Source organism: Harpegnathos saltator, unplaced genomic scaffold (genome assembly GCF_003227715.2).
Source record: "Harpegnathos saltator strain DR-91 unplaced genomic scaffold, Hsal_v8.6 scaffold682, whole genome shotgun sequence".
NCBI classification, from domain to species: domain Eukaryota; kingdom Metazoa; phylum Arthropoda; class Insecta; order Hymenoptera; family Formicidae; genus Harpegnathos; species Harpegnathos saltator.
In genome coordinates, this window is record NW_020230518.1 from 224,554 (window position 1) to 246,268 (window position 21,715).

Below are 21,715 nucleotides of genomic sequence, written 5' to 3' on the forward strand. Positions count from 1 at the left end.
ACGTTTCTCCTAAAATTTTTAGCGGCCACCGGTTCGTGCCGCGTCCTCGCATAAAAAAAAAAGACATTTATGCTCTCGCAACCCTTCATTAGCGAATTGTTCAGCGGCGGAAAGAATAAGAAAAAGTCGGGGAGCGAAAACTGCGGTTCGTCCCCTGTCGACGAACAACGCTCTTACGATTATTATTTATTCACTCACCCCTTCCGCCAGTTGAACACATTAACAAGAGAATAATGCGATCCTCTCGAGTGCTCATCGTTAGAGCTGGCTGTTGCGATATTTATGATGGTGTGGTAGTTTCACTTTGTCTCTCGGGAATTTTCCGGACGATATGCGTGATAATGCATCTATCGAAGGTAGAGGTGATCTTTCGTCGGCTTTGAAATGGATCGCTCGAACGGATATAATGGTGCACTTCTTCACCATCAGCTAATAATTTCCGACGCGCGCACAGTAGTTAATTGAACAAGTATTTCATTTATTTATCATCGAATTTACACGCGATTCTATCTACCTCGGTTAACGATAACATCTTCACGGAATTTTGATACATAAATTTGAATTATGTAAGGTATTGCGGTGTAAAATGAGAAGATTACATAGAGATGTTTCCGAAGTGCTTCAACGTGTACAATCCGTGAAACCTAGATTCAGATTCGTTTGCTGTCGGTTGATAATTGATATAATTGTATAACAAAAATTTTAGTAAACTCTCTTCGTCTCGAGAGAGATATTGTCATTTGGACACAACTATGTGCCTCAGTTAGCTCGCATACGTATTCGTAACATTTCGACATGTAGAACGTTACGCGATATGTATAAAGTTAAATTTTGTGCCGTCACATAGATATTTCTGACGCACCCAAGTCTGATCAATTGATCATTCAGATCTAGAATGGGCGATCGGTCTAAATCGCCGCATGTTGAAAATTGTCGGCTTGTGGCCGCTCGAAAACAAAGATACGAATGTCGCCTTATTATCGAAGCTTCAGCTGCTATTCAACGTGGCTACTCTGATCTTTGTACTGATACCGGCTTTGTGGTCGCTGATAAGAGTATGGGGAGACATGATGCTGATGATAGACAATTTACAATATACCTTACCGCTGCTCATCACCGCATTGAAAGTGTCCATTCTTTGGAGCAAAAGAGAGGGTACGTGTCATATGGTGAATTGCTCTTTTCAAAGCATAATAGCGCACGTTCAAAAACCCAGTGAGCACCAATTAATAATAACATTACATCAATATTTCATTAATAATTCTAATGTCTTTTTCAGAGTGCAATATAAGTGTAATGTAATTTATATAATCGCAGACAAAAAAGTTGTGTGATATTTTTTATGTAAATTTCGGAATATATCCGCTTATCCAATTGAAAAATTCCTCTATTGGAAAACAAATTCTCCTATTGGACAAAGTGGATTTCGAGTATTCTGAAACTCACACAATGAGTAGACAACTTCTTTGTTCGCGAAGGTGTACATGATAATCGTTGAGTGAAGAATTATATAATTGAATGCGAAACATTAATCAGTGAAAAATTACAACACTGATGTGATATTACTGTTAGTTGATGTTTTCTGGATGCTGAAGACATACAAAACACATAAAAATATCTACGTATATTCCCTGGATAGCCAAACCTATCGAAACAGATTTCACGCAGCATCCGCTATAAATGTTGCCGGCAGCTTGCTGACAAAAATACAACAGGGTCTGCTAATAAGAAATGATGATACAGTAAAAATCAACCAACAGTAATATATCCCATCAATGCTATGAAACAAATAGCACAATTGACTGTTGATGAATCTGTTACCACTCTGATGGCATACAGCTAACATTTCGTTTATTAGCTTCATCAACACGTCACTAATACCTCCTTACAGTTTTGATGCCGCTGATTGATATGATCGCGAAAGACTGGATGAAGGCGAAGCTGGAAAAGGAGCGAAACGTTATGCTGAACCGCGCCAGGATCACTCGGGTGCTCGCCATGTGCGGAGGATTCATGATACTCCTGACGCTGCTAATCACCATTATTTTGCCATGTTTCGGTCTGACACTTAGGCACGTGACGAACCTGACCGATCCTGGAAAGCCTTTGCCGATACAATCGTATTACTTGTACGACGTGTCCAAGAGTCCGCAATTCGAGCTGATGCTTCTGATACAAGGAATCGGGCTGGGCCTGTCGGGTCTCTCTTACACCGGAGTGGACACCTTCCTTGGATTGTTGATCTTGCACATATGCGGCCAGCTGGAGAACCTGCACGTTCGGTTAACAAATTTGGGGGAGAGCTCGAATTATAAAGTGGCATTAAAGTACAACGTCAAGGATCACGTTCGCTTGATCAGGTTCTCGAGTTAGGTTCTTAAAAACGAATCGCGCGAGTCATTAGTTATATTTAATGTAATTAATAATTAATTTATGTATATATTTAACGACCACGATATTACATTACGTCATTGCCTGAGACAGCTGGATGCTGTTGCAGATCCATCCAAGTGATCGATGACACTTTCGATTTAATGTTGCTTGGTCTGGTATTCTTCTTCGGTGTGTTATTTTGCCTTCATGGATTCCTAATAATTAACGTAAGTACTACAAATCCCGAAATATATTCCTATATAGCACAGAAAGTTGCAGCAACATTGCTATAACGTTGCAATAATGTTGCAATATTGTAGCAATGTTGCTGCAACTTTTATGCTGTATGGATCCTTTGCTAAGACAGTCATCGATGAATCAGAACTGCTTGCGAATCGCTGAATGACTAGCGTAAATTTCACTGAGTTGCGTATCTTCTTACCATTTCTTTTTACGAACAATAAATTAGAAATATAATGGTACAAAATTTAGAGAATAAAAAGCTCGATTTGTGACGATCTAGGTTGTTAATCGAGGTAATGGATTGTCATTCATGCAATTATGTTGGTTCGTTTCCGCCAGTGTGTGCGTTTTGTTGCATATGTGTCTCTACTGTGCGGTCGGTGAATTCCTGGTGACGCAAGTAAGTAGAATAACAATGTGTGCTTAGTGCTTTTAAAGCACTAAGCACACATGACACACTGAACATAAGACAATGCTTATATTCAGCAGAAAAAGTTGCTTTACAACTGTAAAATTTGTGAATCGACGTATGCTCTTAAATTTGACTGAATCCAAGAGCATGCACCAATCAGATTCATGAGTTTCACAACAGTTGTAAACTCTCTGAACGTAGCCGATGTACACAATATAAATCGTCTATTTGCGTGGTCTGGGCTGTTATCTCTGATTTTAAACGATGATCGCGATACGAAACGATTCGAAATAGTATTTAAATGCTTAGCTTTTCAATTTACCGAATGATTTATTCTGTTTTCTCCATTTGATCAAGTTGATCATATTTTGATTACGCGTCACAAAGGAATAATTTACACAAGTCGTATCTTTTCAGTCTGAAAAAGTAAATTATGCCACATATCAATATGTATGGTACACTATGGAACCGAAAGCAGCAAGGAATTTAGTATTAATCATGCTTCGCGCAAAAAAACCACTTCACATTACGGCGGGAAAAACATTTCCCATGACAATGGCTACGTTTTGCAATGTAAGTTCTGTATAGAATTATGTGTTATCCTTATATTTTATATTTTATTCTGAATTCTCCTCATTGTAAAATTCAGTGATTTTGTTCATTTTTGCAACTCATATTTTATAAATGCAATTCTTTATACATCCCCAATACTTATTTCTAACTTCTACTTTCTATTTAAAACATTAACAACAATTGTTGCAGTTATTAAAAACGTCGGCAGGTTATATATCCGTGTTACTTGCCAATCGAGATTAATAACTATGCAATTAAGTCTTAATTGATACAATTTAGATAGCCAAAACCTGCAAAAGGAGATTTTGCACAGTGTTTGCTACTAGCAAGCTGCTGCTTTGTTAGCAGTTTACTAGTCAAAATATTAACAGGATCTGATGACAGAGTAGGATGACAAATTGACGATACAAAACCAAGCAGAATCTGTCATTCCAAAATATTATAAATGAAACATTGCAGATCTTCTGCTTGCTTTCCGCCAATTTGCTATCAAATTCTATCAGCAAATTCTGTTGACAGAACACAAATATAAATGTTTATAGATCTGCCGATAAACCCCGATTATATTTGTCGCCAATCTGTCGGCAAACTGTTAACAGATTGCTTACTTGCAATAATATATTGCAGTTAATATATGTTAAAGTATAATTATTAACTAATACCTGTTGCAATAGACACATAAATGTATATGTAAAATATTTTAAAAATGTATTTTCTTCGTGTCATACTTTTGGAAATATTTGATCATTCTTATATCTTAATTAAGATATATTGATTACGAGAGCAGAAGGATAACAATAAAAATGCATCACAAAAATATATTGGTATACAACACTTATTATTTAAATATACTGTTTGCTACTTACAAAATAGCTACGATTTTTTCTTATCTACTTGTTTTTTAAGTAATAGATCCCCCTTGGGTTTTAATTTATTGTCGAGAATTTGTTGTCTTCTTTGCTTTTCCTCTTCCTGCATTTTGGCATGCCTTTCAACAGCAGAATCTATCTCTCCTACCAATTGAATAATTCTTGTCTAGAAATCAATAAAATATAATGAATAAATAAAAATCAACAGTATAATTTTTATTTATTACATACTGCATATTCTTGTTGCTTTTCCATCCGTGCTTTCTGTCTTATTCCAAGTGGTGTAGGTTTTCCAGATTTAAATATATAATCTGGTAAATTTGTCAGTGGACCATAAGCATTTGGATTAGCTGTTAATCCACGCCTAAAAATATATATTATTAACACGTTGACTGCTACGGAATTTTTCACGATTCTGGTCTAAAGAGTCAGTTTGATTTAATCGTTATATTATTAAAAACTTTAATAATAGTACATAGTAATAATCAAAAAGCTTAAAAAAATTTTTTTTTTAAAAAACATTTTTTTTCTCTTTTCTGAGGCCATCTATTCATATTTACACTGTTATGCTACGAGTAGTTTCCTCGTAGCTAACAAATATGGCAAATAATGAAGGGACGAGATAACTCGTAGTTATGTATCCTGGGCAAGTGAACAACCTACGAGATATCTCGTGGTTGGCAGTCAACGTGTTAAACTGTTAATATAATTAAATTAATTATAATTATATATTAAATATTAATATTTAGTATACTAGTTATACTTCTTAGCCAATTTATAAAATATATCAAAGTCATATTTTCTATATGCTCATGAACTAGTATAAATATTTTCAGGAATCATACTTCTCTCTCCATCTTATATTTGAATGTCGTATATAAGATTGATGAAATCCATTAGCCATCATGTTATAAACTATAATAAACGATAAAGACAGTGATCTCGAAAAATTCTCACAATTTATATAAACAATTGTATCACAAAGAACATATATCTTAAATATATGTTAGAAATAATAATGAGAAAAAAACAAAATTTATAACCTTAAATTATGAAATCACAATTTTCTTTGATAATACATACTTGTATATCGTCCAATATGAAATGTAACTTTAGCTGTCGACATCATATTTAGTGACAACATTATATTAGATCAATTATAACGATTGCATTTAATATATCTTTTCTATGTTATGTTAAAAACATTAATCCGTTACACATATACTATAATGGAACCAACTCAACTCGACCCAACCCTGGCCATTTCGGAAGCACCCCAAACGTCTAAAACTTCCACTAATCTGCTACTTCCGCTATTTTTATAGGGATATTAAACTATTTTCGATATTTTTAAATTCCCTAGGGGCCGATTCCAATGTTCTTGGTAAGTTAATTGATAGTTAAATTATATGTTTATCTTTATTTTTCCTTCAATTTAAACAAAGACAGACATATGATTTAACTATCAGTTAACTTACCAAGAAGTTGGAACAACCTATCCTAAAAGTTATCCCTCTGCTGCCAACCTGCTTACTAGATTTAGTGACTAGACAGAATAAATATATGTATATATATATGTATATATATATATATATATTGTTGCGCTCACTCAACATTCGCGCCACGCACTCAGGAAAATGAGAACACCTGCTGGAGCAGTGTATGTCCGAGCTACAAGGTTTGTGGCAGCGTCCGTTGTCCGCGAGCATTAGGCATTTGATGTTGATTTTTACAATTGAACGAAGATTATCTGAACGACGGAAAATCGATAAGAAAACAACAGCTGACAGAGAGTGTATGAATGAGCGCAACAATATATATATATATCTGTGTGTGTGTGTGTATATATAGCGATTATATATAGGGTCAATACATTTGGATAGTCATCAAGCTAATTAAATTTCAATATAAGAAATACTCCACATCTCTAAATTAATACTACACTATTTAATATTTCATATTTTATTATAATACATTTTAACATGAAATACAAAATATTGTAACAATCAACTTCGTACACCTGGAACACGATAAAGAAATTCTCCATCATCGTCATAATAACAATCATTAATTCTATATGTCATTCCTGGTTTGTAGACATTTTTTGCAATCTTTATTGGGTTAAGGTAATTGCCTTCTGTATCTATTTTCTTTATCCATGCTTTGATATATGTGTCTGTCTGATTATGATGCACTTCAACATCTGAATCACAATCTTCATATTTAGAAATTGCTGAATTCTTTTCTGAGTTGATTACTTCATTGCGAGATGCTGTGGCAACCTCTATGGCTTGCTCTTCTCCACTAGTATTCACTTGTTCCTTATATACATCCAGCAATGTGGCACTTTCCTCTGGAGACATGTTGAAAGTATCATTTAGCCCTGCCTTTACAAATTCATTGAATGTAAATAACTTCTTCTTTATCTTATTATTTTTCTTAGCATCATTATATGACACTATACCATCCTTCTCTAAATCTGATTGCAACTTCAATGTGAGATCTTTTTTGCTATTTAATATTAATTGCTTAGAATTTCTAGCAGCTATAGACCTATCATCAGTTGTAGTATTTGCAGCAAGTAGATTCTGATGTCCATTTGAACTACTGGATACATCAGATATTCTATTTGACTCATCACTTTGTAACTGTGTATTGTCCTGTTGCTCATTTAGATAACCTTCTACAATACTAGAGAATAAATTTTTTGTTGGTTTCTTGAATTGCGGCTTAGGTGGGACAAATTTTTTTGCTAACAATTCTCTATCTGTCATAACAATCTGCCTGTCCTTAAATTTCATCAGATGTTGTCGTAACATGGGATTTACTGCCAGCTTTCCTGCACGAAACTTCTTCCAGTTTTCAAGTGCTATAGTATCATATTGTACAATACTATCTACAGATTTTGGCGACCATTTGGCACGCAAAATCTTCTTTATTGTCACTGGCAAAGCAGGAAAACTCTCACTAAGTTTTTCTACTGGCCACTTTTCAGGATCAGATTCATGTAATGTACAGATTTGTTCCTTCTCTTCAAATGTAAGAAAACGTGGCTCACTTTCTTTAAAGTACTTTCTGGCAACAATTTGTCGTTTAAGACGTTCTTTATTCATAACCATTTCTCTGAAAAATTACAGCATTCTACAATAGTATAATATATTGCTGTACACAAAAATAGGTATTTTTTTTATAATTTGATTTGTAATAAATAATACTAACCTAATGAAAACTAAATTAATAATCATATTCATAAAGCTAAATTAAAATTATGAATGGAAATATCAGATATTATAAATGTTGAAACTTGAAATAAAATACATATATCATAATGTTCCATATAAATATAATATATACCTTTCATACATCTTATGGCTCTCAGAAATATTCATAAAATCTGCTTCAAATTCACCTATATCATGTGCATCAAGTTCATCGAAGTCAGTTGATTTATCTTCTAATAATTTCAATTTGCTACGAATACCAGCGAGGCTGTTTGTTAAACGACGTTTCGAGCTAAACATTCTACGCAATACACCTGCCATTGTAACACCTTTATTTGTTACACTCACTATCGAGTTCAGCGTGTTTTCTAACTTCGTCGTTTTTAATCTAACCTAGCTATACACAAATTATGATCCTCCAAAAGTACGTCAAATTTGTTATTCGACTAAACCACACAAGAATGAAAAGAATTCTTCCAATCCATTGTAAGGTTCTAATCCATTGTGAAATATAAATTAAATATTTAAAAACGTCATTTGTTATCAAGTCGCACAAAGGTAATCGCACACAAATCGGGCGCATTCAATACTACATCGCTCGCTGAGTGTTCGTCAATGAATTCTCGGGTTTATATTCTATTGCTGAACTGGTTGCCTACCTTGTGGTCTCACTGAGGCCGCAGCTTTATTTTCTGCTGCTGAAATGGCTACCTACAGAGAAGAACGTGAGAGCGACCAACATAGCGTTTTCGGCGACACCGACTTTCCGCACTGGGAAAGGGCGCCATCTGCATCCATTTTGAGAGAGACTACGAGATACACTACATCCACTTTCAGGTTTCGGCGGTAAAACCTGCATGTGGTGGCAGTCCGTGCTACATCCACTTTCAGGCGGTTTATGTGCTATAACCGTGCTACAACCATAATAACATACTTGACAAGCACGGTCCCGCACATTGTTACGCGTTTATAATATGAATTAACATGTTAACATGTGCAAAAAAAGAATTGACATTGTGTATGATTAATATCACGAAGATCATACAAAGTGTCCGATAATTAGCTGCCAACCCGAAGTGTGAGGGTAGATTGGGTTGAGACAAACATAAGAATTCCATACCGTTTTGAGAGATTCGCAATAATTATCGAGTTATTAATGACAGAAATCTGAGGAGTAAGAGCGCGCCGACGTAAATGATTGGAGAAGCGTTGCAGCTGCTCTGGGTATGTACCTATTATGGAACTCGTCGGAATCGATTCCGATCGAATTTATTTCATTATTTCTTAAATTTCTATTGTCTTTTCTAGGGGAAACGGAATTATTCCGATCGGAATCGATTCCGATGAATTCCATGATAAGTACCCAGGCCAGCGATCATGAATCTTTTCCCTAGCGTGAACTAATGAAAAGTGAAAGACTTCTGTGAATTAGTGAAAAATGAAAAATTTTATATGAATTTGTGAAAATCGAAACATTTCACACGACAGCAGTTGAGTCGTTTAACATGGCAGTTGCGTTCTGGATAATTCTTAATGAATATCAAAGAAATCAAAATGATCGAAATAATGATGTCCGTGTAGTCCGAAGGACATTATGTGACACGCAAAATCCATTTCATATAATATCCAAAGAAAATGTTTCAAAATATATATGTTCAAAATACGTACCGGAAGATATCAAAGACTATTAATACAGAAAATAGGCCAAATATGTATGTATGTATGTCTCTTAGAATTGCAAGACGTGAGAAAATTTAGAATAATTTTTATTTTATAAATATATACACACGTTGGCATTCCTTAAATTAATAATTCGAAGTTGAAATAATACTAAAATTGCAATCAGAAACATATGTACAGAGTGTTTCACAAATTTCTCGCTCCTAGGAATTCATGAAGATATAGAACGGATTAAGATAAATATAAAATTCCCGTACCATTTTGCGATGTACGCAACCGAGCTATTAATTACAGAAATGTAATGAATGAACACGCGCCGAGATGGTATCGAAAAAGCAACGAAGCTACTCGAGCCAAATGCACCCCACATGATCTAACGACAGTTGCCAGCGTGCAAGAAGAAGAAGAAGAAGAAGAAGGACAACCCGCCGGCGAAGAAAAACATAAGTAACGATGAGGCACCCGGGCGAAAGAGACGGGGCTAGGCAACAGAACGACGGCTGACGAGAAATATAATCTAATCGGAAATTTCAAGGTAGTACTCGCTACATATCCCCGCTATGTCGTCGCTGTAAATTCGAGTGTGTTGTTTTTACACGCGTGAGAGTGTAATTAGCTCAAGCTTTCTTCACACGATTCTTGCGAAATTTGAAAGTGACAAAACTCGCCTCCAAAAAAAGCCTCAGCCAATCGCACGCTCATATACATATAAATAACACATTTGGATTTGCATCTCGAATCCAATGCACGATCAAGCACGAGTTATGAAGACCCAGTTTCCGCGAAGAAACTATAGTCGGGGACCGTTCGCAGCCGCGGTAGAATTTAACGCTCGCATTCGCAAGGGCCTAACATTCTACTCGCGAAGGGACGCCATCGTCCCTCTTTTCGGTGTCAACGATGTCGGATGTTTAACTCCTTTCTTCCTTATTTTCCGCGACAACGATACCGCGACGAGGCCCTAACAAGGCAAGTTCGCTTATAACTAGCGTTTATCTCAAGAGCGTTTCTCAAGAATATTCCGCTCAAAGGGTTAGTCCGCGATAGAAAGTTTCCTGCGACCGGAGACCGCTGTAGTTTAAAGTTAAATCGCAGCAACAGTATATCGGGCAGCCCTGAAACGGGCTGCTGGCATCCATTTGTGACGTCTACCGCGCGCCTTTGCGATTACCGGTAAATTCAATTTCCTCGATTGCTCGCGCGATTTCAAGTGGCCATAATATATGGCGAGAATACATGGCAATAATATATGGCAATAATATATGGCAACAATATATGGCAACAATATATGGCAATAATATATAGCAATAATATATGGCAAAAATTCATGGAATATATTTTTCGTTACAAAAGTCAATGCAAATTTGCGGCATGCACAATATAATAATAAAAGAGCTCTCTGCGAGCGTTAAGTCAAACGCTCACCGATGATGATATTGATGATGTCCCGTTGCATCCAACCGGATCCACCAATGTCCGTCCACGTCCGCTGTCGCTCTCCATATCGCGCAGCATCCATCTTGCAGCGCGTCCCACGTTGATTGCTACATTTTCACTACACTTCCGCGACGCGGTCGATACTTGTATTAGAGCGGCGATATTTGCGTCAATTAACGAACGTTTTACGTCGCCATCGGTGGAAACTTTTTGCGCGCTGCGAAACGGACTCTATAAACTCGATCGGCGAGGAGCAAGAACCGTATGAAAATTTATCGACTCGTCCAACGGATTTTTACGGCGCTTTTCGCGATCGCGCCTGAAAAGTCGCGAAAATGTGAGAGTATCGATATTTACGAGAATATTCGCGAATGTATGCGAGGAAAAATTAGACAATTAGAAACCGGTCATTCTGAGGGAGTGCAAAGAGAGAGAGCGGGGCAAAGTTTTCACGTATAATAGCTCCGTCACGACGAAGTTTACGTTCGCAATACTTTGGCGAAATGAAAATTTAAGATTTCTTTATTAGCAGCGCGGGTAAAAACGCGTATATTGATAACCGCGGTCGCGATATTCAAAGGCACGCGAGCGAGGATACCTCAAGCTCGGCGTGCGTTGGCGCAATTTCTGCGCGCATTATACGCTACTCGAGACAATAGGGATCGTGATGAATGGACAATATTGCCAAATAATTCTATAGCCTGTTTTGGAAATAAAAGAAAAGTAGCCAACGGTATCGGCATTTATGCGTATGAATATATTTCACACGGACAATTGAATATTGTCAAATAATTGTCGTTAAGTAATTCTGCGGCCCGCTTGAAAAATGAAAATAAAGCAACTGATGACGATATCGCGTTTGTAGATATGAATATCTTTTATTCAGTTGACTGAATATCAAAAGAGAATCATTCGGTATTTTAAATCTCGTACGTAATGCAGGCTATCGATCAAATAATCCCCTGATTGTTTCGAGCAATGTATTTTATTCACAAACACACATATGCAAAAATCTATTTGCAATTTGCATTGACTCGAACGACATTTTATCTCCCATAGTCCCACATCCGTCATGCGGAATTTTGTTTCTCTTTTCGTTTTGTATTTACTCACCGAAACGACTTGCAGTCAGAGCCGGCCACGTTCCGCTTCAACTCTGTAACAAAAAATTCACATTCGCTCGTTAGATTTGACCAACCAGTGCGGGCGAATAAAAGTAGTTTATCCTCTGCGATCATAATTCAAGTCGAGCCGGAAATTATATCCCAGCTCTAGATCGCCAAGGGTCAAACAGAGTACTATAGTAAACTTGTAAACTTACCTTCAAGCCGACTCTGCTTGGCCTGAATCGGATCCTCCGATGCGGCATCTGCATCTGTCGGATTGTTGTTACTTTCCGCAACAACTGAAACAGAAAAGTAATTTTCCCAGTTGATAATCTGCGGTAGAGAGAGAATATCTTTGATCGAAACGAATCGAAAATACGTAAATATTTTGATATGGGATTTTTATCTTTATATTTTTGTTCCAACATTGAAAATTTAAATGAGACATGAAGCTTTCAAGAGAGCTGATGAGGAACAAGTTGTAAAGGCGAAGATTGTAAAAGGTTGAACACAGATGTGTAGGAAACTTGTAAACTTTACCTTCCGACCGACTCTGCTTGGCCCGAACCGGATCCTCCGGTACGGCATCCACATCTGCCGGATTGTTGTTACTTTCCGCAACAACTGAAACAGAAAAGTAGTTTTCCCAGTTGATAATCTGCGGTAGAGAGAGAATATCTTTGATCGAGACGAATCGAAAATACGAAAATATTTTGATATGGGATTTTTATTTTTATATTTTTGTTCCGACATTGAAAATTTAAATGAAACATGAAGCTTTCAAGAGAGCTAATGAGGAACAAATTGCAAAGGCAAAGATTGTAAAGAATTGAACACAGATGTGTAGGAAACTTGTAAACTTTACCTTCTGGCCGACCCTGCTATGCCCGAACCGGATCCTCCGGTGCGGCATCCGCGTCCGCTGGACTTGCTTTCCGCAACGTCTGGAACAAAAATTTAGCATTCTTGGTTAGTAAGCTGCGGTAGAGAAAGAATGTTTGGTCGGGATGAGTGGAGAATATTCACTACGGTTTTTTTCTTTATTGACATTCAAAGTCTAGATAAGACTTTGAGCTCTTGAAAGAGCTGACGAAAAAAGATGACAACAAGAAGCGGAGACAACAGTTGGTGCTCTCGAAAATACTCTTTTACGAATGGACATTTAAATTTAGAACCCGTAACGAGAGTAAACAGACTTGAAAGAAGCGCTAACCGAAAACAAAAAGGTCGCAGTCTAAGATGCGGTATGACGTTGAATATCTTACACAAGACGGTATATTCATACAGTTCAGAATTATTCAGAATGTTTAATTGAGAACATAATGAATTAGAGATCCACGTTCACGTTCCGTCTCTGTCTGTATCAATATCTCTTGTATACAACAACGCAATAAATAGATAAACAGACAGAGATTGACGAGAGTAATTGCAGATTCATAAAGTCATGATTACTAGTCGGATATTGACGGATCATGAATGTCGAGCGCGAAATTCCGACTTCTTATTCCCGGAAAATTCGTTAAACGTCCGCTCTCGTTATCGGAGATTCCCGCATAATAAATGATTCCACATACCTGGAAACGTGACGTATCGCTGCCGGCGTCCTGCTTCCCGGCTGCTGGAGTCCTTCGGATTTCACTCGCTCACGCTTCTAATGCCGATACTCGTGATTCGACCGTACGGTTCATCAACGTGATACTGACGCGATGCTGATTGAGTATCTCGAGGACCGACGAGATACATTTCTTACAATTACACGAGACGGAAGTGACGAGCGCGTCGCGCACGGCTGCTGCTGATGGAATGAGGTCGAGTACGCGAGGCGCGCGAGTATTAATACGAAGGGCAAAAAGTGTCGTCGCTCACGAACCGATCAACACAATCGGCGCGATGTAAACATTGCGGGCCTCGGCGGCGGTTGAAACAAGAGAGACTTGCCCTTGGGCGTTTCTTCTTTTCTCGAAGGTTCCGAAACGACGAGGGGAATGCGAGGAGGCCTTTCAACTGTACGCGACATTGATTTACTACGTATTTATTGATTACTGAAAATAAAGAAAATTACTCTGTCGAAGCATCGGACATTTGTTAGCTTTATGTTAATTAAAGAGGAATGTGTACAATTAAAAAATGTGTCAGCAACTAATTGTACAGAGTGTCAAAGTTGTTGTGACGCCGTTTTCGGAGAATAATTTTAAAGGTCATGGTAGCGTTAAAGAGTGGAATTTCATCCCATGCAAATTTTGTCTCGTTCTTATTAAATGTTAGATTATCCGCTGCGGACAATAACTAATTCTACTTGTCATCTAATATTCAATGATGATAAATAACATTTAATTGCATTCATATATTGGGAGTGCTCACACAATTCTCTCAGAATATCGACAACCATTCGCGACGTTTTGCTTCTCCATGACAACGCGCCGCCTCATACAGCAACCTTAACCCGCGATAAACTCAGAGAAATGTACTGGACACCTCTTGAACATCCTCCTTACAGTCCCGATTTATCTCTTTCACATGTTTGGACCCCTGAAAGATCGGCTTTAGGAGGGGAAAGATTTAACGACGACGCAGCGGTTGAGCAGTACATGCGCAATTGACTGTTGGAGGTCCTTCTTCTTTTTTTGATGAAGGGATCAAAAAGTTAGCTATCCGACGGAGAAAATGCATTTCCGTTGAAGGGAACTATGTAGAAAAATAATATATCGCTTTTGTAATTTCATCTGTTATAAATAAATCTGTAAAAAAAATTATATTTGAATGGCCCTCGTATATATCTTTCTCTCTCACTTCCGGTCTTACCCCATGCGACGCGAACCAATCAGCAATCGTTCACCCATCGGCCGATCTCTGTTTAAGGATCTCTAATGCAAACCAGGCGCCTTTTGTGAACTTTTAAAATTGCATTCGATGTGCTCGTTGAGAGCTCAACCGCCGAAAGCTTCTTGAAAATTAGCGCAATGTGTTTAAAATAATAAAACAATTTATTGCGGGTACTTGCGGTTCTCCCTTCCAACATCGTCATTCCCTTGTAAAATCCCCCTCTCAGATTCTGCGCTTGGTGCTCGTGAAAATAATCGTGAACGATTGAAGAAAGGAGAGACAGAGAAAAGGGATCACATGACGGTGGGGCCCGATGACGATTATAGCTATGACCCTCGCTGAAACAATGACTCAACCTAACGTCACTGAGATTCTTGCAAGATTCCGTATCTTATTTCGCGTTACTCCAAATATACGCTCATAAATATAAGTTCAATACTTGGGGGCTATTACGCAAGTTTTGCGAACAAGCTTCGAACGAGCCAAATTCTAGTGAATTGTGAAAGAGTCGAGCATAGAACAGGTGGTCTGCTATTCTTTTTAGCTTCTCCACTAAACTAGTGCAATAAATTGGAGTGAGACAACTATATTGTTCTCACTCTAGCTTATCGCACCAGTTGAACAGTGCAACTAATGATCTGTTCTTTTTAGCTGCACTGCTGAACTGGTGCAATAAATTATAGTTGTCTCATTCTAACTTATTGCGCGAGTTCAGCAATGCAGCCAAAAGGAACAGATCCAGGAACAAACCCGCAGCCCCTCTTCGACAAGTAGAGTACTCTGTGGAGGCGTATCGTAAACCCGCAGGCCGAAACATGGCGGATGTTTTGTTTGTGTGCGCAAGGATGGTTACGCGCGGTGTGCGCGATTGCGTTTTTATTACGGTGAACGATAACGCCGCGTCGGTGGTGCAAAAAGTCGCATGAGCCCGGCGGCACGGAGTGAGTCGGGCGCTAAGCGAAGCGACACGGACGATGAACGCGACGAGCCTGTACGTGTCGACGTGTCGGCTGGTACTGCAGGCGGACGTCGACGACCTCAACTCTTGGACGGACCTTTATAGGCTAGTCCCGTATCTGCGTCAGAGCCTCAGTTGCACTGTGTGCTCTAACCTGCTGATTGAGCCGCACACCCCGACCGAGACCAACTGTCAACACCACGTATGTCGCGGCTGCCGCGGCGGTCGCAAGAAGCTCAAGCCGTCGTGCGGCTGGTGCAAGGACTACGAGAAGTACGTGGAGAATGTGCAGCTGCGAATACTGCTGCAGTGTTACAAGAAACTGTGCGAGTACCTCACCAGCACTGGTATCTACCGCAGCTTACTGCACTCCGTGTCGGCGAGTGGTGCAACCAATGGCGCCTCCACCATCGGCGCCAGCAGCCTCATGGAGCTTATCCAGGAAGGTGCAGGTTTCAAGGATGAGTTCAAGAGCAACGCTGGCCTGTCAAAGTCAGCATACAGTATCTTACCGTGTGTCTACACCAGCACAACTTCTACTCAGACTCAGGCTAATAGTGTACAGACCAGCGAGGCGATGTCCCAAAGCATACCTGGTGTGTAGGACAAGATAGCTTGGTCAAAACCAAATATATCGATGAGTTCCTGTGAATAAGCAAAGAAATGATGAATGAATATGACTAAAGATAATAAGGAGAATTAAAGAATAATAATAATAAGGAACAAACATAGAGGATATATAAATAAAACAAAATATAGCTAAAGATAATGAGAAGAATTGGTGAATAATAATAATAATAAGAAATAAACGTAGAGGATATATGAATAAGATGAAAGAAAGATGTGGTTTGTGAATAGTATGTAAATAATCACTATTGTGTATTGTTCAATTAGAATCGCCAACAATCCGGACTGTGTCGAATGGGTCCTCAATATATTCCGTGATGTATGCTGGATCCGGCAACAAGATTACAATAAAACGTAAAGCAGCAGCTACAGAGGATATGGAGACAGGACAGCAGGAGACGGACGGCAGTCAGCACAGCTCTGTAGGAGGGGTAAAATGCATTCCGTCTTCCCACCTTAAATATGGGACCGCCTCTCAGAAAAAATCTTCAAAGGGCAGCAAAGTAATTCCAATAGATATTCGGTTAATCTTACACCTCGCAGAACTTACATGGTACTGCAATCTTTATTTAAATGCTTAAAGATGTCTGTCCTTGTGTTAACATCTCTTGCAAAGTATACAAATAATTTTTCCGACTTGTATCAATTAACAATCACAGCCGAGCGTGTATTTCTGATTAACATTTATTGTACATATATATGTATATTTTTTTTATATCGCTCTCTTATTTCCATACTAATACTAGTTTTAGAAAAGTCTCGAGTTGCGAGTTCTTCTAGGTCCCATAAGAAAGATTAATGCAGATGTTGTTGCCTCTCGTTTTATCCATCGTCTCACTCAGAGTGATGTTTGATTGTAACATTTGACTCGCTCACTTCTGCATTGATCTGTGATATCTGTTCGTATGATTACCAGCAATAATACGATCGCTCTGTTATAAGCAGTCCTCAGGCAGTTTTAAAAAGCCACGATCGAGCTCAGCCAGGAGTAAAAGGAAAGGGTGCAGATGCGGCAACGCCACCGCGATACCCGGAAAACTCACCTGTTGCGGACAACGGTGTCCCTGTTACGTCGAAAGTAAACCCTGTGTAGAATGTAGATGTAGAGGTTGCAGGAATCCTCATACAGCAGATGGATTGAAGGTATTGTATCAATGTCAGCTATTGTATTCGAGTCTGTGTTACGTATACGTATTCTTATTTTTATGTATATGTGTAACTTCGTGTGTGATTTATAGAAAACCGCAAAAGCGGCGAGTGTCTGCGCATATCTGTCGAAATGCTTCGCATAACGTTCTCGTGTACTTTCAGATCCGTCCACACATACCTGAACTTCACAATTTACAACTGCAATTGTCCACTTCTCTGGATTGCGACGCGCTTAGTGGGGACCCTCTCGGAACCGTGCCGCAGTGTCTTTCAACATCTCCCACAACGATACAAGTCTTGAACGTCTACTCCACTCCGAGACTAGACATTGACAATGTACCGCAGAACTTACCCGCCGCGCTCTTAGTGGGCGAGGACGCTATGGTCAGTACTGAAAGTGAGGCGGAAGACAGCGATATACAGATCGATGTGTGACAAAGTAGTTAAATGCACAATTATCGCGGTTAGTCGCGCGTAATCGTGCCGAAGAGAACGACAAGTGAAAATGTGTAAATAGCGGAAGAAAACTGAGTGCGTCTGAAAATCTCGACCGAGCATGTGTTGAGAGACAGAGAGAGAAGCAGGAACATAAAAATCAAAAATATATATTAGAAAAGGGCTCTATGATAAATAATTACTGTAAGAAGAGAGAATCTGATTATATGCGTTTGTACATTTGTAATCGAGATTGGAAAGGTTATTTCTGTCTCATTTTTTTCTTCTCAATCTCTTGGAATAAGGAATATTGCTATGTATAATTGGCACATAGACATTAGGATTTATTAACATCCTATACATGTTAATATTTAAATCATTCCTGTTGAAAAAAATTGCTTTTAGATCAGCAAGATATCCGTTAAATGTGCTGAGTAATATTATAAGCAGTGGTTGTATTTATATTTAAATTTTATTTCTTTCGTTCTACCAACGAAAAACAACAGCATTACTGAGTTGCTGAAAGAAGGTAACGTCTAACTTACTCAACAGTGCTTATGATTTCACTTTCAAGTTGTAATCGGCTCTTCTCTTCTTACTTAAAAAAATGATATATATATATATATATATTTACAAATTTACAATGTTAAATTGATTTAGAAAAGCATTATTATATCATACATGAGAACCAAGTGGAAATCATATATGATTTATTACCTGAATATTTGTAAATATTTGCGTCGTGATACGAAAAAATGCAAATTTAGTTAGATGTTAAATCACTAACGATTAATTTGTGTTTCTAAGAACAAATGATGTGATTTAGCATCTGTTATTAGTTTTATTTATTATCTTAATTCTTGAAGTTACGCGAAGGCTCGTATCCTCCATTAAAAGCTGTTTAATTAATTGTACAGTATAAAAGGCAAGAGTTTCATGAAATATAAAAATGCTTCTCGCGTTTATATTCTGCGTGTATGGAACGAAGTTCATGCAACTCTATTCATCTCAAATATCTCCGCAAAATTATTACTAAAATGAATGAATTGAAATTTCGTAGATCAAAGGAAGGAGACAGTATAACTATGCCGAAATCGCTTCTAGTATTTAAAAACATTATCTAACCTTTTTAACACGAGATACTATTTTTATGATATATTATAAGATTATTTTATATTTATTCGTTATCTGATTATTTTATATTGTTTTCTTTTTTTTTTGCACAAATTGGTATATTTCTAGTCATTTTACACATAAGAGTATTAAAAGAACGTTAATGAAAAATTAATATCTTACAGAGTATTATGTCTTTTATGTCAGAAAACAGCAGAATGCAAAATCTACGTAGTTTATCTCCCGAGGTAAATGAAGAGAATAAATATGAAATATTTTATTTTTCATAGCATTAATATGAAACGCATGCCATCTCTCGCAAAATATCTATTTCACCGCCATATTTTTATACGGAAAAATAAGAAAATATATATTAACCTGAGGAACTGCATTTTTTACAAGTGCACAGGTGCATCTGCAACGTGCGATTGCACTTTTTGAAATGAATATAATACAATATTCTATGTGATTTATTGTTTTATACATACTGTTCTATATAACGGTGTTGAATTTGTCGAGAAGTGCGAGCAAAGTTATACTGACCACAAAATGAAACTCTTGAGACGGAATATTCTTAATCCAAGATGCATTTCTCAGTAATCAGTTTTTCAAAGGCGAGATGAGCAGATGTATTGCTTCGTTTCGTATGCATCAATCGCACAATCTTGCGCGTCTTGTGCGTGTGCATTTATATACATGGAACAGATTTTTTCTTTAATGTGTGTGTATACACACGCATGTGGCATTATACACACATATCTGTGTATAGGCATATGACATTATATACATGAAACAGATTTTTTCCTTTGATGTATGTATGCCGACACATACACACGCATCGTGAATCGTGTCTGTTCTGTAACTAATAATTTTTATGAGTATCAACGCCTGTGCTGACAATGCGCGTATGATGAAGCCTCTGTAAGGATGAGTTGAACAATTAGCGCATTAAATTTAAATGTACAAGCCGGCGAATGTTACATTTGTATGTCAGAAGGTATCTCGTTGATAACTTGCCAGTTGTACATACAATAACACGAGAGGCGTTGTCTATTTTGCATACTGGTTTTTTACAACCCCCACGATTAGGAAACTGAATGTGCAGCGGCAGCCTGTTACATTTTCGTACAGTTTAAAAATGCATCGAAATAAGCGAGCACCGGTAGGGAGAGTAGCCTAAATAACGAGCGAAAGATGAAAGATGGTCTATACGTAATCCAAATTGTAGGAACTTTTACGTTTTCCCTCTTAAGATAGGAGAAGAAATCGAGGAAAAGAGAGAAACCATTTTAGACAGACGCAAGTTTTTACTCGCCTGACGCAAACGTCATTTGGCATTAGTAGCGAATTCGCATAATTTAGCTAATGTTTAGGTGTAACGTTATTGTACATCCGGTGAGGAGAAGACGGACCGATAAAAGCGGAAGTGTCGGTAAAGCCGCCACTCCTGTGCAGTGCACGTGATAAAATATTCTATCACCAAATCTGAAATTTTATCACGCAGCCGCACAATATTCAGGCTCGCATCGGGCCATCTCCTCTTCGCCTAGATTGTTCATCTAAGAGCCTTTAATTCAATTTCCGCCGTACGTGTTATTAAAAGCGGATTATATATGTATATATATGTATATATATATATATGTATATATATATATATGTATATATATAGATATATAACGACGTCTTACATCCGAGACTCTCAAGCTGTATTTTTTAGAGATAGTTCTGTTAAATTTTTTGTAGCATAGATGATACGACAAGCGTAACACGAATTACACGATATTCTATTTACGTGAGTATAATTATTAAGTGTGTTAATCATTTCCTGTAAGCGTGCGAAGTATTGGTACAAAATTACTGAATATACGTAGTTGTCTCTTAATTTTGCACACGAGATCGTTCTTGTGGAGCGTCTTATGGAGTCCATCAACAGTTGTTTATATAATGCGTGCTTGGGTGCAAATAGTATACGCTAATCCCCCCTTCAATAGTCGAGACACAGATATATTCTCACAGTACGTAAATGATCTCATAGTTATCCGACGGTAATCCTCAATAAGGAAAGATGAAGGATACTAATCGAGCGTGGGAGGAGACATTGATAGACAAGTGCACATGCATTATATAGGCCGGAACTGGTTACGCGCTCGCTGGCGGTCGCTTCACCCTGCTTCTTTCACTCTTTTCGTGAAAAGAAGAAAAGAAGAGAAGACTGAGAGAAACGCACAGCGTTCGTTCGCGAGTGCCTAATTAGGCAGCTCTGATATATACATGTAGGTTAATATTTCTTTTTAAATCGGCAAAGTGAAAAAAACAGTCGATACGTGACTGTGGGCCGGTTGTTCCAACTTCTTGATGAGTTAACTGATAGTTAAATCATACGTTTATTTGTGTTTTTTTTTCTTCAATTCAGACAAAGACAGACGTATGATTTAACTATCAGTTAACTTACCAAGAAGTTGAAACAACCGGCCCCGTATGCATTATGTAAAAATGTGGAAGGTATCATACAACTTGCATGAAAGAGAGAGAGAGAGAGAGAGAGAGAAGCTCAACATAAGATAAAATTAATAAGATAAATGCTTGTATTTTTATATGTGAAAGTTAATATTGTCTGATTGCGTGTAACCGTGCTATTTTCACTCAATTGAGAACGTAATGTATAATTTCGGGAATTAGACGTGCGGATGTGCGAG

At 37.8% G+C, this 21,715-nt stretch overlaps 4 protein-coding genes across 9 annotated transcripts; 2 read left to right on the forward strand and 2 right to left on the reverse strand.

Annotated features, from left to right (window-relative positions):
* Positions 1-331: 331 nt before the first annotated feature.
* LOC105184585 (odorant receptor Or2) lies at positions 332-4,435 on the forward strand. Its single transcript, XM_025305239.1, has 7 exons — positions 332-356; positions 889-1,155; positions 1,892-2,360; positions 2,501-2,600; positions 2,897-3,016; positions 3,446-3,601; positions 3,791-4,435. The coding sequence occupies exons 1-7, from the start codon at positions 332-334 to the stop codon at positions 3,842-3,844; spliced, it is 1,191 nt and encodes a 396-aa protein (XP_025161024.1). The 3' UTR covers positions 3,845-4,435.
* mRpL52 (mitochondrial ribosomal protein L52) lies at positions 4,427-5,781 on the reverse strand. Of its 2 annotated transcripts, XM_025305229.1 has the most exons (5): positions 5,554-5,781; positions 5,316-5,385; positions 5,031-5,167; positions 4,702-4,834; positions 4,427-4,636 (listed from the first exon to the last, which is right to left on the reverse strand). In XM_025305229.1, the coding sequence occupies exons 2-5, from the start codon at positions 5,325-5,327 to the stop codon at positions 4,475-4,477; spliced, it is 444 nt and encodes a 147-aa protein (XP_025161014.1). In that variant the 5' UTR covers positions 5,328-5,385; positions 5,554-5,781; the 3' UTR covers positions 4,427-4,474. The 2 variants fall into 2 exon arrangements, with proteins under 2 accessions (XP_025161014.1, XP_011151316.1); XM_011153014.3 differs by lacking the exon at positions 5,031-5,167 and having other exon boundaries at positions 5,554-5,772.
* Positions 5,782-6,451: 670 nt separating this feature from the next.
* LOC105190326 (uncharacterized) lies at positions 6,452-8,461 on the reverse strand. Of its 2 annotated transcripts, XM_019844697.2 has the most exons (3): positions 8,351-8,461; positions 7,825-7,879; positions 6,452-7,593 (listed from the first exon to the last, which is right to left on the reverse strand). In XM_019844697.2, the coding sequence occupies exons 2-3, from the start codon at positions 7,857-7,859 to the stop codon at positions 6,477-6,479; spliced, it is 1,152 nt and encodes a 383-aa protein (XP_019700256.1). In that variant the 5' UTR covers positions 7,860-7,879; positions 8,351-8,461; the 3' UTR covers positions 6,452-6,476. The 2 variants fall into 2 exon arrangements, with proteins under 2 accessions (XP_019700256.1, XP_019700255.1); XM_019844696.2 differs by having other exon boundaries at positions 7,825-8,461.
* A 7,048-nt stretch (positions 8,462-15,509) lies between these two features.
* Positions 15,510-19,056, forward strand: msl-2 (male-specific lethal 2). 4 transcript variants are annotated; one of them, XM_019844698.2, is made up of 4 exons: positions 15,510-16,291; positions 16,590-16,825; positions 17,265-17,465; positions 17,634-19,056. In XM_019844698.2, the coding sequence occupies exons 1-4, from the start codon at positions 15,712-15,714 to the stop codon at positions 17,904-17,906; spliced, it is 1,290 nt and encodes a 429-aa protein (XP_019700257.1). In that variant the 5' UTR covers positions 15,510-15,711; the 3' UTR covers positions 17,907-19,056. The 4 variants fall into 4 exon arrangements, with proteins under 4 accessions (XP_019700257.1, XP_011151317.1, XP_011151318.1 ...); XM_011153015.3 differs by having other exon boundaries at positions 17,268-17,465; XM_011153016.3 differs by having other exon boundaries at positions 15,511-16,291; positions 16,590-16,753.
* Positions 19,057-21,715: the final 2,659 nt, after the last annotated feature.

Coding starts and splice junctions, on each gene's coding strand:
- LOC105190326 (XM_019844696.2), bottom strand. CDS start 8,012: ATGGCAGGTGTATTGCGTAGAATGTTTAGCTCGAAACGTCGTTTAACA. Junction 7,594..7,824: donor AGCCATAAGATGTATGAAAG/GTATATATTATA, acceptor GTAATTTTTCAG/AGAAATGGTTATGAATAAAG.
- LOC105184585 (XM_025305239.1), top strand. CDS start 332: ATGCGTGATAATGCATCTATCGAAG. Junction 1,156..1,891: donor TCTTTGGAGCAAAAGAGAGG/GTACGTGTCATA, acceptor ACCTCCTTACAG/TTTTGATGCCGCTGATTGAT. Junction 3,602..3,790: donor CAATGGCTACGTTTTGCAAT/GTAAGTTCTGTA, acceptor CAATTGTTGCAG/TTATTAAAAACGTCGGCAGG.
- mRpL52 (XM_025305229.1), bottom strand. Junction 4,835..5,030: donor ACTACTCGTAGCATAACAGT/GTAAATATGAAT, acceptor ATATATTTTTAG/GCGTGGATTAACAGCTAATC. Junction 4,637..4,701: donor AAAAGCAACAAGAATATGCA/GTATGTAATAAA, acceptor ATTGATTTCTAG/ACAAGAATTATTCAATTGGT.
- msl-2 (XM_019844698.2), top strand. CDS start 15,712: ATGAACGCGACGAGCCTGTACGTGTCGACGTGTCGGCTGGTACTGCAG. Junction 16,292..16,589: donor GATGTCCCAAAGCATACCTG/GTGTGTAGGACA, acceptor TTGTTCAATTAG/AATCGCCAACAATCCGGACT. Junction 16,826..17,264: donor AATCTTCAAAGGGCAGCAAA/GTAATTCCAATA, acceptor CTCTGTTATAAG/CAGTCCTCAGGCAGTTTTAA.